The 17,350-nt window shown below is 37.5% G+C and overlaps 1 protein-coding gene across 2 annotated transcripts in view; it reads left to right on the top strand.

The window, feature by feature from the left end:
- The first annotated feature begins 632 nt into the window (after window positions 1-632).
- LOC121453142 (protein Largen) overlaps window positions 633-17,350 on the top strand; it is a 265,911-nt gene continuing 249,193 nt past the window's right edge. For both annotated transcript variants that reach the window (XR_005974975.1, XM_041659652.1), the window contains exon 1: window positions 633-1,008. Coding sequence is in view for 1 of the 2 variants with exons in the window: in XM_041659652.1 (XP_041515586.1) it covers window positions 850-1,008 (159 nt within the window). In the remaining variant the exon portion in view is untranslated. The remainder of the gene's footprint in view (window positions 1,009-17,350) is intronic.

Genomic DNA, 17,350 nt, shown 5'->3' with positions numbered 1-17,350 from the left:
CTCAGACAGTCTCCAGGGGGATTTCTGGTGCGAGGGCATTACTAAATCTGCTACTGGCTTTGTAGACTCAGCAATGTTAGTCTACATCGTCCAAGAACACTGATTAATTTTGAGGATTTCAGGTTTTAAGCAGTCCTAGCTTTGCCCACTCCCCTCCCTCCCCCACCACTCCGCACCAGGACTGCTGCAGAAGTCTGTTCAACTCACAGCTCACCTGGAGAGTGACTGAGGTCTCCGGATATTACCTGGTCCTGAATAAATATTTAGGATTACTTTACAGACTGGGACTCCAGCTCCTGGTCGCACTGTGGTCCCTTATGAATGAAACCAGGTCTTTTCTGGAGGGCGAAGCTGGAGGGGCCTTGACAGACTGGAAGAAGACAGGCAGCTGCAGGCTGCTTTGATAGGGACCTTTTGGAATGAGGATGTAAGAAGGGTGGACAGCTCACGAACTTGTCTCCCGGCACCACGACGCCAAAAAGGTCTGGGAGAGACCCTAGCGGGATGTGCCTGGGGCGGTGCAGCTGACACCCCCGGCGGCGCCGCGCAGCCCCTCTCCACCCGCGAGTGTGCGCGCGAGCGGCAGGCGGCGGCGGGAGGAGGCGCAGGCGCGCTGCTCGCCCGTCTGCAGCCCGGCGCCGAGCGCCTCGTCTCGGGGAGTTGATGGCAGCACCACAGTGCGGCCGCCCGGCCGAGCGCACCGCGCAGCCACCCGCCGCTGCCCTCCGAGCAGCCGATATGTGGGGGGACTGGGGTGGGAGCGGCCGGAGCAGCGCCAGGGACCCGGGCGCGCAGCAGCCTCTGCTCGCTCGCCTGTCCTGACCTGGCTCGCTAGTTCCCCACCGAAGAATGTCAGCCAAGTCCAAAGGGAACCCCTCCTCGTCCTCTGCAGCCGAGGGACCTCCGGCAGCCTCCAAAACCAAGGTGAAGGAGCAGATCAAGATCATAGTGGAGGATCTGGAATTAGTCCTGGGCGACCTGAAGGACGTGGCCAAAGAACTTAAGGAGGTGAGAGGGGCTGGGGTGGGGAGAGAGTAGGGCAACCCGCGCCCTTCGGGTGGGTTCCGGTCCCCCTTTTCGCTTGGGACCATCGCATTTCCAAACTCCTGGCAACTACAGAGGGATGCCTGCAGACCGACTTTCTTTGCTACGGCTACTCGTGAGAAGAGTTGTAGCACTTTCTTTTTTTAATCAGACAGAAATCAACTAGTGTTTTAATCGATGGACTCGCTACGATGGTGGGAGGGATGGAGGCAAACTGCTGTCTACACGGGACTGTCAGTGGTGTCAGGGGAAGGGGTTAACTGGGGGTGTGTCATCAGAGCAGACTTGAGCACGGGCTGGTCCAAGCTGTGTGATGCTCTTAGCCTGCTGTGCTGCTCCCCCAGAGTCATTTGGCAAGTCCGCCCCTGGCCTGGCAGCCCTTGGAAGCTGAGCTAAAGGGGGGTGGGGGGGGGGGCTTCTTGGTCCTGGGCCAGGCCAGAGAGGGCACTGGGAGGGGGAAGCTCAGCTCTGGCTCCCCTGGCCTCTTTTCAAGTCCCACAAAAAAAAAAAAAAAGGTCTATTCTGGGTGATGACAGGAGTATCCAGCTAGGGGGAAGGAGAGATGTCTGGGACTTTCTCACTTTCGCAATTCCTGAAGCATCCCCTGCCCCTTTCCAAAGGTTTCCAGCAACTCTGGGCCTTCGCGCCACCCCGAGTGTCACCATTCTTCACTTCCTTCCTTTAATTTTGTCATCACTTGGCATTGAACCTGAGCAGTAGGGCTTACAGAGAAGTGTGTGTGTGTGTGTGTGTGTGTGTGTGTGTGTGTGTGTGTGTCGCGCATGCTTTGTGGTCTCACCACTTGCATCCTGGCTTTTTAGAACTAGGATTGTTTCCCCTCCCCCCCACCCCTGCCAGTATTCTACCCCCTCTGTACTCCGCCCCTCTCCACCCGGGTGAACAGGATTGGAAGAGGTGAGGTGTCGGGTTGAGGCTGTGTAACTCAGGCAGCCTAAGCTGCCCAGGGCTCCAGTGAGGGCCAGCGTGCAGGAGGTGGGTCTCCTTGTCAATCTGGCTGCCTTTTGTGGCTGGGGGAGCGATTGGCAATGCCCATAGCGCTGTTCCACTAAGGAGCAGGGCTCCTAGTGCGGTTCTTGGTGAGGAGGTCTGCAGTTCCCGCTGCAAGAAAACAAACTTCTTAGGTAGTGGTGGTGGTCGTGGTCACCATAAAAAGACAAGGGAAGGGGCAATTATAGCCTAGTTCCAAATTGTAACTCAGTTTCCAAAACCAAGTGGGAGGCGATTATTTGGGGCTGTTTGGATGATTGGCCTCTAGAGATTATCCTCCCTGTCATTTCCAGTCCAAATGTGAAGAGTCTTCCAGGCATTACTTCTATGAACAAAACCCAGAGTTTCTAACCAAATTCAAAGCCCCTTGAGAGGACCCGTTCCTGACCAGAGTTTGTTTGCTGGTGATGAATTCATTCCTGTAGGTTTCTCTGCAAACAGAACACAATTACTGCTAAGGTCCTGAAAGTCTGGTAGACACTGAGAGGTCAGGAAACTTGTTCGTGTTTTCCTAAAGCTTGTTTCACAACTAGTTGGCAGATGGAGGGACTGGGCAGCAACACCCAAGTTTAGAGATGTTTGTTTCTTTGTTATCCTCCTTTTACCAGCCCTGTGTGTGGCAGGTTGTTTTCATTTGCAACATTATCGTGGTTTTAAAAAAGAATAATTTAGACGAGCTCCTCTTGGCATACCCACGCTTTGCATATTTTTTTTTTTTTAAGCTTTGGATGTAGAAAATCGATAGCACCAAAGCGTATAGCTTTGTTTTGTTTGGCTGAGACCTAGAGAGAGAAGAAACCAGTAAACAATTTGATGTAAGAGTCCTGTAATGTCTCAGGACTCTCACTGTTTTGGACAGAATAAACCAGAAGCCACTACTCATGAACCTGACTCTTTGTGTTGTTATTATGAGGCGTTTTAAGAACAGGAAAATATACGGGACAACATTTAACCTGTGGTTTGTGGATAGAATTAGAGATGTTGGTCTTTCCATGTATTCATTTAAAAATTTACATATTTAAGAGAAAAAAAGCTGTACGTCATAAAGAAATGGCAATGCAACAAGATAGATGAAGAGACCTAACAGGTAGAGAAAACATCTTCATTTGATGCCGTGCAAGGTTTCAATCCAAGGCTTATTTGGGTAAAAAATCTCAGCATTAACTCTGAAATGTCTGAGTGATAAATGGTGGGATATGACTGTCAGCTCACTTTGCTGTGGACAGTCATCGACCTAGGCTCCAATGTGGCAGTGGGTCCGCTAAAGCGAAGGAGCAGAACAGGCTATTTATAGAGGAAGAATGGGAGCTATTTTCCCGGAGAAAATATTTGCAGAGCATGTTTAACCTGTGACATCCTGCAGTTGTTCAGCCTTATGTGATCTGGATAGTGCAGGACACATGACTAAGCATGTTTTTCACGAAGTTTCAAAGCAGCACATGATTGGAAACTTTGCCAAACTCTGCAAAGTTTGTTCATTTCTCTAACCTAAGACTCATACATACTAATGCTGCAATTAATATGTTAACGGTTATGTTTAATATTCTGGCAGTTTGTAATGATGCATATTTATGTATAATTGTATAATATAGACTACTATATTCAAAATTCAAATTCCTTTATTGATAACACTATGTTTTTATACCATAGTATGTTTTGATAAAAATTTACGGTGGACTTTTATTAACTTGGAATGGAAATTAAAGTGATAACATAATTTTGGCTGAATCACTGTCAATTTCATATTAATTACAACTTAATGTTGAAACATTTTGCTTTTTATCTTTGTACAAAACCTCATCAATAAGACTGGTTATTTTTGTTTGATTACTTTAGTATTTTTGAAATTAGCATGTAATTACATAATTTTCTCCATTCTCGTATTTTCTCTAATCCCCCTCCTTTTCTCTCTCAGATTCCTGATTGATTATTTTAATAGTAGCCTTTTGAATTTTGATAGGCAGGGTAGATTTGATCACTGTGCTAGCTGTTTGAAACATTTAATAATTAGTAAGAAAACTCCAGTCTATTCAGTAAGAGGAGTTCTTGCTGTGTTTTTTTTTTCTGATTTGTTGTTTAGTTATAGTAATTTAATAAGTTATAATTGAATTTAGTATTATAAAGAGAGGTAGGATTTCTAGAAAACTCAAGGGCTGTTTTTTTTTTCAGCCTCAAAATTGAACAAAACCTCAAAACAACTTGAGGATTTCAAAAAATATTATGAATCATTTAGCTTTCTGTTCTATAACTAAAAAACAACTGAAATATAGCTCTCTATATGTGTTCGTTCAGCACCTACCATATTAGAATGCCATTTTGATTGTTGTTAAAATGAATAACTTTTGTTCATACTCAAAATTTACTTATGATGTGTTTATTCTGTTATTAAACATCAATAATATAAAACATCATTATTACTTTGACTGCTACTCTGACTACTGAGGTAAAGAAGAAACTGAAGCTGACAGTACTAACAAGTACATGTTCGTTTACAATTCTGTGCTGACTTTATATGGTGTCCTGTGAGCAAGGAATGAGAAGTTTAAGAAGACACAAGAAAAGAACTTTAAGAGGTTTAAAATTTATCCATATTTTCATGGCAGACATTTGTGGATTGGTTTGAAAGAGATCATATATTTGTGTGTTGTAAGTGAATATGTGAGACCTTCATGAAGAATGAAAGTTTGTAGAAGTATAAACTCAAAATATTCACCTTCCTTTGCAATATGGGTAAGATTTGAAGAGTTAACAAGGAAAAGACATTAAGAAAATGCATCATTGGAATACATGATTCATCCATGTTGTGTTTTCTATAAACTGAAAAAAAAATGTGTTTGTGAAACTCGAGAGTTTAAGGAATAAAATTAAGCACAACCGGTATAACAGATGTTAATGTTCAATTTTTCACTAAAAATGTGGAAACAAATCCACTTTTTAAAACATTTCTTAAATGGTTTAAAATGTGGGTAATAATCTGAATGTTTGTTTCTGAGGATGGGGCTGGTGAAACATTTTGTCTTAAATGTGTGTTTGCTGGAATCTCTAATAAAGAGTTTTAACTGCTTTGGAGGAATTATCTTCTTTCCAATAATTTTTGGCCTTGAAATTTTTGTAGCATCTCATTGTTTTTAATCTTTACAGTGCTATTACATGGATGGAGTAAACTTTAACATGCAATATATAAAATTTATGTTTATAGTACGTAACGGGGCAATCGTGAATTGGTATCACGGAGGCAAAGAAAGAACTGTTCTGTTGGTGAGCTAGGATTACTTCATGGCTGGATTCTCCAGGCAGGCCAACCTGTGAATGGAAAGCACCCATTAGTTTCCTTATAATGCCATAGGGAAAAAAAGATACGTGCAAGTTAAGTTAAACTTGAAAAATTTGGAAAGTCTAACTGACATTGATTTAGAAGAGAATTAACAGTTATTTGTTAGATACTTTTGCATATCGGTGTTCTTTCTTTTTTTAAAAAAAAGATTATGGTATTAACTCATGTGTATGAGTGTTTTTCTATATGTATTTTTCTCCATTATGGAGGCCAGCAGAGGGCATAAGAGCCCCTGGACCTGGAGTTACAGATGGTTGTGAGCTAACATGTGGGAGCTAGGAGTTGGATGACTAGGAGAGCAGTCGATACATTTTCACCATTGAGTCAACCCTGGAACCCCTGGAATTGAAGAGTTGGGAAAGTAGTCAGTGCTTTTAACTACTGAGCCATCTCTGGGCCCCTTAATGGTCTCTCTTACTAACCTGTTCATTTGCAGTTCTGTAGTTTACTACTCTAGGAAACCCTATAGTATTTTTGTTAATGAATCCATGCATATAAAACGGATTATTAGAACAAATTGTAGAGAATGATCTCTGTAGTGTTTTCTAAATTCTAAAATTATGAATGAGGAGAAAGCAATGGTGTAATTAATAGTGGGAATCACCTTGCCTTTACTACTCTGTGCTTACCTTACCAATGCTGAGATGCATTTACTAAATGTTAAAATACGTTAATGACCTTTTCTCTTCTTAATCATTGTGCCTTATATTGCTACTGAGGGGTGATTCTGTGAGTGTAGAGATAATTAATAACAACCCTACCCCCCATATCTTTCTCTTTGATGAATTAAATCTTTTAGCAAAGAGAATTAACTGATATGAAACTCAAGCAGCCTTTAAGTAACAGTGTTCTTCAGGCATAGTGAAGTGATAGATAATAAAATCAGTAGAATAGATTTCATTTTTAACTGCATTGTGTTTTTCACCCTGAGGATCTGAGAATTTTAGATATTTAAGTCTTAGTATTAGGAAAAAAAGAAAGAAATACAGATCAGATCTAAGAACATTTTCCCAGACAAAACAGATGACAGCAAATTCTCATGGAGGTACCTCATGGAAAATTTTCTCTGGCAATTTATGAGAATTGATAAAAACCGCAACAGATTGATAATTAAATTAACTGAAAGTCTGATAAATGATATCAAGCTGCCAATGTAAACCTGACTCACAATAAAGGGCACTATTTTTTTAAAGAACACTTTTTTGTAGTTTTAGAAAACATCTGGGTAGATGCTTTAAATGAGAATATAAAAACTTAATATTAGCAGAAATAGATAATGCTGAACATTTTGTTACTTTATCTTTAGTCTTTTGGTATCAGGATTTTGATGAGGTTAAAGTAAGAGAAATAAGAATTATATACAGTGTTATTGTCAGTTTTCTTTAGTGACACTAGAGTATAGCAATTATCTGGTAGCTGTAGGATAAGTGATAATACTGCTAATGTTACTTATATAACTTATTTCTAACTTTTTGTGCTTATTGAATACCCATAGAAGCAGTAGCTTTGGCAACAAACAAGGCTAAAGAAAAGGTTGTGTTCAAAATACTCTTAAACGTTCTAACCCATCCAATCTCCATAACTGTCATTTCTCATTTTACAGATAAGAAAACTAAGGTGACATGGGTCAAGGTCCTTGTTCAAAGTCGTTTATACAACCATGAGGTTTAAAACTCATGTTTGTGTTGGAGACTAGACATTTCACTGTTCTTTTCTATGATTTTGTTTCTCATATTTTGATTTTCTATATTCTTAATTAAAAATGGAAGCTTTAAATTCGTCAATTCATATTAATCTATCTTCCAGAGAAGTCCTTTTTTGTTTTGTTTTGTTTTGTTTTATTTTCCTGCCAGCAACTATACACACACACACACATACACACACACACACACACATATATACATATTTATATGCTTTCTCAGATTCAGAGTGATGTTATATAAAATACTTAAAGCTTTTTGTGTGAAATAATATATTCCTGATAACATTCTCTTTTATTCCTTTTTTCTGCAATGGGGGGGTACACTTACACATCAGTATCAAGACTGAAGCAACATTAATAGTGAAAAAATGAGACTTTAATTTTTATTTTTCAAATAAATAGGCACTTCAGTAAATTATGAATGTTATTCAGCTTTTCAATAGCTTGGCTTAAAAAGTAAAAGTCAATAAGAGTAATTCTGATGTCTCATGTTATGTACAAATTATATATAATTATATCATATATTATATGCAATTGTATAATACTATGTGATTATGTAATTATAAATTTAAATTGTATATATTATTTATGATATGAGTCTATCATGTATATAATCATATAATATTTTGTAATTACATAATTATATATGCAAAATCTATAATTTGTAAACAACCTGAGATATCAAAATTACTCTTATTGACTTTTCCTTTTCCTTTCTAAACCATATTATTGAATAACATTAAATATATATATGTATATATATATATATACATACATACATATACACATATATACACTGATTTTTTTCAGTGCTGGATATTGAACACAGTGCCTACTTGCTAGCTAAACACTCTACTACTTAGCTACAGCCCAGGCTTGTACAGGTCTTTTCAATTAAGAAAAAAAATTGTTATTGTATTACATTCAAACGAAGGGCCTAGCATGATGGTTGTGTTTTGAGAATCACCTTGCTTGCTGCTCTAATTGATGAGTTAGAGAATTTGTTGACTTCTTAATCAGGCAAAAGAAGTATTAAACTTATTTATGCTACCTTGTGTATTTTTGTATACTTAGTTGTGAACCATTCCCTTTCCACCACACACACACACACAAAAATACAAGAAATAACCTTATGTTTGTTTCTGGTGTGACATAAACAAACCTTTTCATTTATTAAAACTTCGTTAAAAAATTCTGCTCAAAATTAAGATTTCCTGTATCATCTTGGAAGAAAGCTCAAGTCAGCAATATCATGTCTAAACAAGAGCCAGTAATTAATATTTACTGAAATGAAAAGAATAAAGACATGTCTCATTAATGCCTTAATCAGAATACACCCAAGAGGTGGCCAGTCAATTTAAGACAAATGTTGCAATATATTGCATGAATTAATCTGTGTATTTATTTATTTATTGTCCAAAGATGGAAAGATAGGAGGTCTCAAAGTAATTAAACTCCCAGATTCCACTTTCAGCTAAGACATAGGAACCATGCAAACACAGAACGTTCCCTTCTGATGCCTGTCACATGATATTGCTGACTTGAGCTTCCAAGATGATACAGGAAATCTTAATTTTGAGAGGAATTTTTTAATGAAGTTTTAATAAATGAAAAGGTTTGTTCACGTCACACCAGAAACAAACATAAGGTTATTTCTTGTATTTTGTGTGTGTGTGTGTGGTGGAAAGGGAATGGTTCACAACTAAGTATACAAAAATACACAAGGTAGCATAAATCAGTTTAATACTTCTTTTGCCTGATTAAGAAGTCAACAAATTCTCTAACTCATCAATTAGAGTGCAAATGCAGGTACTATGTGAGAACTTATTCTTATGTGGAGAATGATTGAAATGACTCAAGCTATATGAGTATGTTCAATCCTTCTGTTATTTTAGTATTTGGCACAGCATTATGTTGATTCTCCACTATGGATAGCATATGCTTATCCGGAACAAGCAAATTCGATGATTCCTAACAGGTTATTGTTACTTTTTTCTAACTTCATAGCAAAGGTTAAGAGATACACTGGTGTGTCAGTTTCCTTTCCCCCAACATTTTATCATATCGCAAGATTTAAAATAGCACTATATATAACAGACAGAAACTGCCAGGTTCAATAACACTGAGCAAGTCAATCATCTTTTAATGTCAGGGGTTCTTAAACTTTACTACACAAACTCTTAAAATTGGTTTGTTTTTCCTGGCACCAGAGCCACGCTATGGTAAGTGTCTGCACATGCTCTGAGAACCTTTGGTGAGGGAGGGAAACTCAAACAAAGGGACAAAACAGCCACTGACTGAACTCACACATTTCCAGTCTGTAATTTCAGTTCTGTTATTTGTTCACGACTAAAAGCCTGTATCTATGGAAATGAAAAAAAAAATCATCATACTAGGGGCTGAAATCAGATGGTATGTTAGTTAGTTTTTGTCAACTTGACACAAACTGAGAAAGATAGGAAGAGGGAACTGAGGCTGAGAAGTTGCCTGTATCAGACTGGACCATGTCTGTGTCTGTGACCATTTATTTTTTCAGTAGCAATCGATGGAGGAAGGTTTATCTCACTGTGGGTGGTGCCACCCCCAGGAATGTAGTTAGTCCTCAGTTCGATAAGCAGGTAGTTGAATGTGAACCTGGAAGCAAACCAGTAAGTTGCTTTCCTTTTGCTCTCTGCCTCACTTCCTGCCTTTGGGTTCCTGCTTTCAATTCCTGCCCTAACTTCTTTCCATAACAGTTTATGACCCACGTGGTGTAAGATGAAATAAACCCTTTCCTTCTCAAGTTGTTTTTGGCCTATGTTTTATCAGACCACTTGGGTTGCAATCTAGAACAGATGCCTTTGATCCAGGGAGTACATAAGTAGTGTGTCAGATTTTCACTTACTTTAGAAGATTCTCTCTCTGTGTGTATAAACCCACTACTTTCCAAAACTGTCAAATTCACACATAACTGATATATATCTTATTTTTACTGAGTGTAACTTATCAGAGAATTTTACTACAAGACTAAACATTTTTAGATCTCATTTTTAAGCATGTCATGTTCTTAAAACTTGTCCCAGGATAGCATGTTTCTTCATTGTTCTTCGTTTTCTCTGCAATGTGTAGTTGTGAATTATGAAACATATATTGAATCTCTGATATGTGTAAATGTCATTCTGAGGGCCCTGAATGATACATGCATGAATAAACTCAAGGACCTGCTCTTAGAGAACGTTACTTCTGGGAGGGTGAGCTTTAGTTCTTTAAAGCTAAAACAATATAGAAAGTGCAAAGACCATGCTAAAATATATAGTGATCGCAAAACACAAGACAAATCCATCTTACTCTTTTTATTGATTTCTGGATTAATGCATCTAAAACTTCTCTGAATAATACCTGCAGTAACTCCTGCATTACATCGTGGTTTCAGATGTGAGGTTAAACAGTGTTGAATCGATAGTTCATTCTATAATTTCAACCAGTTACTAATATAGGAACTTGCTTTTGTGAGATAACTCTCCCAATAAGAATTTCTGTTGTCAAAGTATTCCCACATTACAATAATCATTATCATTATAATTCACATTAATCACAGCATAATAATTAGCTACTATTAATTTTTACTCAGATTGGAATGGATTTTCTTCAGCTATATCGCATCTACGTTTTTAGTTCTTTTGTCTAAGATTGTGAACAATTTTAACTAAATTACTAGAACAAAAAGAATTTCATGATCATGATAATTTCTCAAGATATATAGCAAGCAAAGAATGTTGAATCAAAGATAGGACGGCAATGATGTGTTACTTGTAGAAGGAAAAAAGCATGTTTAATCACTACTAGAACTGCATAAACTAACCATAGACAAAAATAATCCCATTTGGTACCAGAATGAACAGATAAAATCCAACAAACAACTGAACAAGCATTTTCTCAAGTATTTTGGGGGCAGCTGGAGGTGAGGCACTTACTAAGCAGTTCAAACTCATTCTTGAACTCCATTTTCTTGGCTCTGCTTCTTAAAAGCTGAGATATTATGGGTGTGGGTCACCACTCCTGGTTTAATGCATGTCTAAAGTCTCATTCTTAGTTGATGTGGAACTTGAGGACCTAATTTTAAAGAATACCTAGTAAAGATAAGAAGGGCTAAAAGACAATCATGCACTTGACGGTTAGCCTGCTGTTTCTAGTTTACTCAAGGAAATTACTAATGTTCTTTTGTCTCGTTTATACCATCATGTTTTTTTAACAGAGTGCTAGAGGATTCCTCTCAAAATGTAACTGAAATGAAATATAATAAAGCTATTTTTGATATAGTTCCCTGAATATTGCCATGCATTTTCTTAGCTTTCCTTTACAATAAACTTGAACCAGTGGTCTGAGCATGTTAATACCTTTTTCTCCTTAGTTTTCCTTAAACCCAGTACAACCAGGCCTACTCTCATCATTGTAGCAAAGCTGGCTCTCCCCAGGTTTCCAAAGCCGGGTTATTTAACTGAATGGCTGATTTTCAGAGCTAGCACTCTGTAGGTGCTAATGTTACATATTAGTAACACTTGAAGTCTCTGATAATCTTTCTTCCATGTGTTTGAAGAGTGCTGTATTTTTTCAACCTACTGATTTTCCCGGTCTCTGGTACTTACATGTGTTCCTCCTTGGTGATATCTGAACTCAAGTTACTGTGTTTGGTTTTTAATTCACATTTTTCCCTTGGCATTTTATCCAGTCTGTAAATAAATTCTATTGATAGGTCCCCAACTCTTAAATTTGTCTAACTCATCCTTACTTTCTTTTATCTGTATCTTGCTTGCCTAGCATGCTGATCTACTTTCTCCTAAATGTTATCTCCTGTCACCTTTCCCATGCCAGTTGGAGGTGTCTCTCAGCTCGATTTGGGGATCATTATATATTATCTGCAATCCATGAGAAAGTGTGATTGAATGTTCAGAGTTTGTTTAGGTTTTAACTTCCCTGCTTCTTGTAGCCTGCACCCAGCCAATATGCTGTCTCACTTGGGTTGGTACAATACTAATAATGTCCCTGCGCACCTGCTAATCGTTCTTCTTCCCTTTGATTATTATCCCCTGTGAAGTTTCTAGCCTCCTTTTTTACTAATTCCTTACTGGTTCTCTTTGCTCCAGCAGTAGTAATCTTGCTATATCACGAGTGAAAGTGATAGGCACATATAAGTTGTACCCGACTGTTATCTGTTTTAGGCACATTCTGGCAGCTCTCTATATAGATAGGCATTCTTGTTTTACAGGTTTCGTGTGTGTGTGTGTGTGTGTGTGTGTGTGTGTGTGTGTGGTTTTGCATATACCAGTGGTTCTCAACCTGGGGGATATGTGGGAGGTTCTCAGAAAGGAAAGGGAAGGGAAAAATGTTGTAATTATATTATTATCTCAAAAACCCACATGTAAGTATCAATAAATACTTGGATTTTTTTCTAACTCGAAATTTATCCTCCTATACCTATTCTCTTAAGGTTCAAACCATCACCATTTACTTTTCACCACTTTGCCATGTTTTCTGAAAATTAACATATATAATGCATACATATTATATACAATAATATATAATTGTACTTAATAAATATTACACATTTTATATAACAGATGCATTTTGTAAGGACTTTTTGTTTTTCTTACCTATTACATGTATGTGGGTGGACTGAGGTCTTGTTTTCCCTTCTTTGATTTCACAATTGAGCAACATTCTTTTCTTTGAAATGGTCAAAGGTTTTTTTGGGTAATGCTATCATGCTGAGCAATGGTGACAAGCCAGAATTCTAAGTCAAACAAAACAAAGAGAACAAAACCTTAACAAATCTTTACCCCTCTCATCCTTTGCCAGTGACTCTTAAACTACTCTTGGCCCAGTGGAATTCTCAACACGTTCTTTCTACATAAACCATAAATTTGGAATGGAATACCTGGGCTTCTCTGTCAGAAAAATTTATGCATAATTTGAGACGGCTCATTTTCTTTATAATAAGAAAATGTCACTTTAAGACATTTGAAACATTAAGCACCTTGTGTTTCCAACCAATTAGAATTATCTGTTTTTCTAATAGAATATGTAAATTAAAATGGTGCAAGAGAATATTTACTTTTTAAATCCAAAACATTTATCTTTAATTCTGCTTGAATACTGTGCATAATCTTGTCATTAACTTTGGCCCATTTTAAACTAAATAGAAAAAAAACCATTTAAAACAAGATCTTGTTTAAATATGTTTTTAGTACTCCATTTGAGAACCAAGCATGAGCAACTTAGTGAGTCCTAATGCTTAAAATGCTGAGGGATCACAGAAGGCCTATGTTCAGCTTCCCATTTCTTACTCTTATTCACTCCCTCTAGTGTTCAAAAATATGGAATTCATAGTGAGCCTATTGTCACCATAGCACAGACTGTTATGTGGAAACAGTGTTTTCTCCCTAATAGAGTTTTGTTTTCTTTAGATAATGTTGGCACAGTCCTGACCTCTCAGATTTCACCATCTCCCCTTCCCTAAGGATTCGGACAGGCCTGATTTTCTTATGTTCATGTTTACAATCTGTGCATATCTGTTAGAGACACATCTGTATTTCTGTCTTTATATTCTTCCTCCATTAGAATACCTACAGTCAAGATTTTAGTTTTGCAACTAGTGATGTAGTTTTGCGATAGGATTACTAAATCAATACACTCCTTTCAAACTCCCTTACAAAAGAAGCATAAAATCTCCAGGAGGAAAAAGAAAGTTAAAAGGAAAAATAGATGGTTATTCAAGACAGACATTTAATAATTTTAACACATATTAAAGAAATTATTTTCAATCATAAAACTCAGCTACTATTTGCTGATTTCAAAAAATAGCAAATTTATTCTCTAATTTAATTGGCATTATTAGAGATATTTGTTTAATGTCCTAAAGCTTTTATGCAACTTTAATATTTACTATTATATTTTAATTTCTCATTATATGAAGAGAACGTTCACTATTTCTCCTTTCCTTCTGACTTCTGGGCAAGACGTGGCTTTTGTACTTTTCAGCTCATAGTGTTAGTGATTACCAACACGAGGTCCCCAAGACTGGGCCTGTCAACACTCTGCCATGAAGCAGGAAGGGGCTCGGAGTCCATCCTTCCCTGAAGATTTGCCTGCACTTAATGATAGCTGAGGGGAAGAGGGACATATCTTTTCCAGTAGCATAGTTACTGGAAGAAGGTCCATGCTCCAGTTGAGAACGTCTGTCTCTTTGTACTCCTGTAAGCAAACCTAAGGAAAATCATCTGGCTAATTAAAGAAAAAGGAAGTTGAAGGGAGGGTCATTAAGAAAAGGATGAGGATCAGCAGGAATTGAAGGGGATAAGGAGTGTGAAAGGAGATGAAAAGATCAAACAACATTATTTACACATACAAAATATAATAAGAAATCAAAGGCAAAATATTGAAATAAAGAAATTAAATTATATTCAGAGACACAGCTTCAAATTTCTATTTACTATTTCGAAGTATATTATAAAGATCGATACATTTTAAAACAGGATTCAAAACTCAACATGCTCTCTCTATCAATCTTCCAAATTTATTTTGAGTGTTTAATCCTTGTTTATAACAGGTTACCCTGTATACCTTTGGGGAAAGAAATTTTTTAGTAGAATAATGGAGTACGCTGTGTGCATTTTTGATTGTCTCACGAATCACAAATGCCTGAGAGTTTCCCATCTGTTTCCTAAAGCTACCAATACTCACAAGCCAATGCATTATATCACCAACTGTCTCCTTAGCTTACCTGAGCCAAGCAGCTCACTGAACACTGACATCCTAGCATTTCGAAGAGAAGTAGGTTTTCAAGAACCTGATCAGGAGAATCTTTTATTTATATGTGTTTCTTTTGCCAAGATACCAAGAAGGAAGTCCTAAGCTGTGCACACACAATTTAGTATTACTTAATAGCGTTAGCTTCAATGGCATTCAATCTAGCTTTCAGAGATCTGAAATGTTTCTAGCTATGCTAATGTTCTTATTGGATTATGGTAATGTGTCTTATTTTCCCTTAAGACTGCTGAAGAAAAAGATTAACGTAAAAGTACTGGCATCTGATCAAAGTTGCAGAGAGAAAAGAAAAACAGACCAAGATTTATAATTGGATGGCTGGAGAGAGAGAGAACAGAGTCTCACTCAATTACTCAACTGAGGGAGTCCTTGAACTCACTGTGTTATGAGAGGATGACTTTGAACCTTGTAATTCTAATATCAAATGTTGGAATTACAGCCATTTGCTATTACACCCCACAGTTAATCCATACAGGTTTAGTCTAGACCTTGAGAGTTAGGTCAGCCTTCTGCCCCTGAGTTATATTCCGAGCCTGAATGGATACTATGTTAATAAACTTGCTTTGTATGTAATGTTATGACATAATAGTTAATGAAGGAAGTTCATTACTTGCTAGATTGATATAAGGGTATGCATTTCTTAAATGTTAAGGGAAATGAATCAATTATCTCGTAGAATTCTTTTTTTTTTTTTTTTTTTTTTTTTTTTTGGTTTTTCGAGACAGGGTTTCTCTGTGGTTTTGGAGCCTGTCCTGGAACTAGCTCTGTATTCCAGGCTGGTCTCGAACTCCCAGAGATCCGCCTGCCTCTGCCTCCCGAGTGCTGGGATTAAAGGCGTGCGCCACCACGGCCCGGCTCTCGTAGAATTCTTGATCGCCTGTGTAGTGGTATTTTATGTCATCCTGTAGTATCAGCAGATATAAAAAAGTGATTCATAGATACAAAAGCCATCCTTTAAATTCGTCACATCAGGCATTAATTCAAAATAACCTTTTAATGATAAAATACACCACAGTATTTTGTATGATGTAGTTTTCTTTGATATTTATTTTCAAATTAAATATACTTCCCTTATCACTATTTTAAATTGTATTATTACTGTGAACCAGTTTTCAAGGGTGTGTGTCCTTTGGATGATGATTCTGGATACTCTGATAGTCTTAACCTAGCTAGAGGAAGTAGGCCGCTGGGGGCAGGCCCTCTGAAGTATAATATCTCTGACCCCACCCCCTACCAATTTCATTGCTTCCTGTCTGGCAAATAGTAAGAACAGCCTTTACCATAGGCTCTGGCTGATGAGAGGCTCTACCCCAGGCTACGGAACAAGCCAAGGGACAGAACTGTGGGAAATGTAAGCTAAAAGGAATCCTTTTCCTGAAGTTGCTTCTGTCAGAGACCAGTCAAAGCAATGAGAAAACTGAAGCATATACCACGGCAGATATTTATTTCCTTTGTTAGTAGGAAAGGGTTCTACCACACACAGAGTATTGTAACTTCTCCTAGAAACTATTGCAAGAGCCTTTGATCTGAGAAGTAAACAGAAAATAAAGATGAGCTACATTAAACTTTACTGTAAATTATGGAAAGTACATTATAATTACCAATATAGACAGAATATCATACATTCACACATGGAAAATAATTTTAAAATAAGATGTTTCTGTGAATTTAAGACAGGCTTTCTATAACATGCTCTATAATGTCATACAAAGAGAATTCAGTTAATGATAAAAAATTGTAGCACATTTATAAAATTTAATGAAATTTATTTAAAAATTATAGAATAATATTTGCAAAATATACAAAAATTAATTTAAAAATATGTCAATGATTACAGTAAATTGATTTATATATCTCAATGAACCAAGAAATATCCAAACTGAGTTAGTATCTCTCTAACCTATCATTCTGATAGAAAATGGCTCCTGGTTCTTTTATTTAATTGCTGTTACTAAGACTGACATAATTTTAATGTTTATAAACAAAATTTAGTATATACACATTTCATATAAAAATGGAGAAATTGACACTGATGAAATACAACCTTATTTTCTTATCCTGTTGTTGTGATAAAATTGCACAAAACTTGCATTGATATCTTGTTTATAAAAGAAAGGTTGCCTGAAGATCGGAGGGCATAGAGGTCTGGAGGTCTGTTCAAACAGAAAGGAAGTGATATGGCTGGGCAGAAGGAAGAAGTGATGAGGCAGGAGGAAACAGGAACTCAGTCAGTCTCTTTTCAGCTTGCAACTTGAGTAGGTAAGGTGATTTTGCTTCTTCATCTCTCAGCATTTTCCCCAGATCTGATTCCAGGCTTTTACTATTAAGACTTATTAGAACTCGTGCTACAAACACTGACAAAAACATCCTGAGGGCCTGTGGGAGGGGCGTGTTTGTGTGTGCCTCTCTGTGTGTGTCTGTGTGTGTCTCTGTCTCTATGTCTCTCTGTCTCTGTCTCT

Source organism: Microtus oregoni, unplaced genomic scaffold (genome assembly GCF_018167655.1).
Source record: "Microtus oregoni isolate MIOR12 unplaced genomic scaffold, Mior012 000011F_ref0000422, whole genome shotgun sequence".
Taxonomy (NCBI): Eukaryota; Metazoa; Chordata; class Mammalia; order Rodentia; family Cricetidae; genus Microtus; species Microtus oregoni.
Note: the sequence above shows the minus strand (reverse complement) of the source record. Positions and strands in the feature narration are given on the sequence as shown.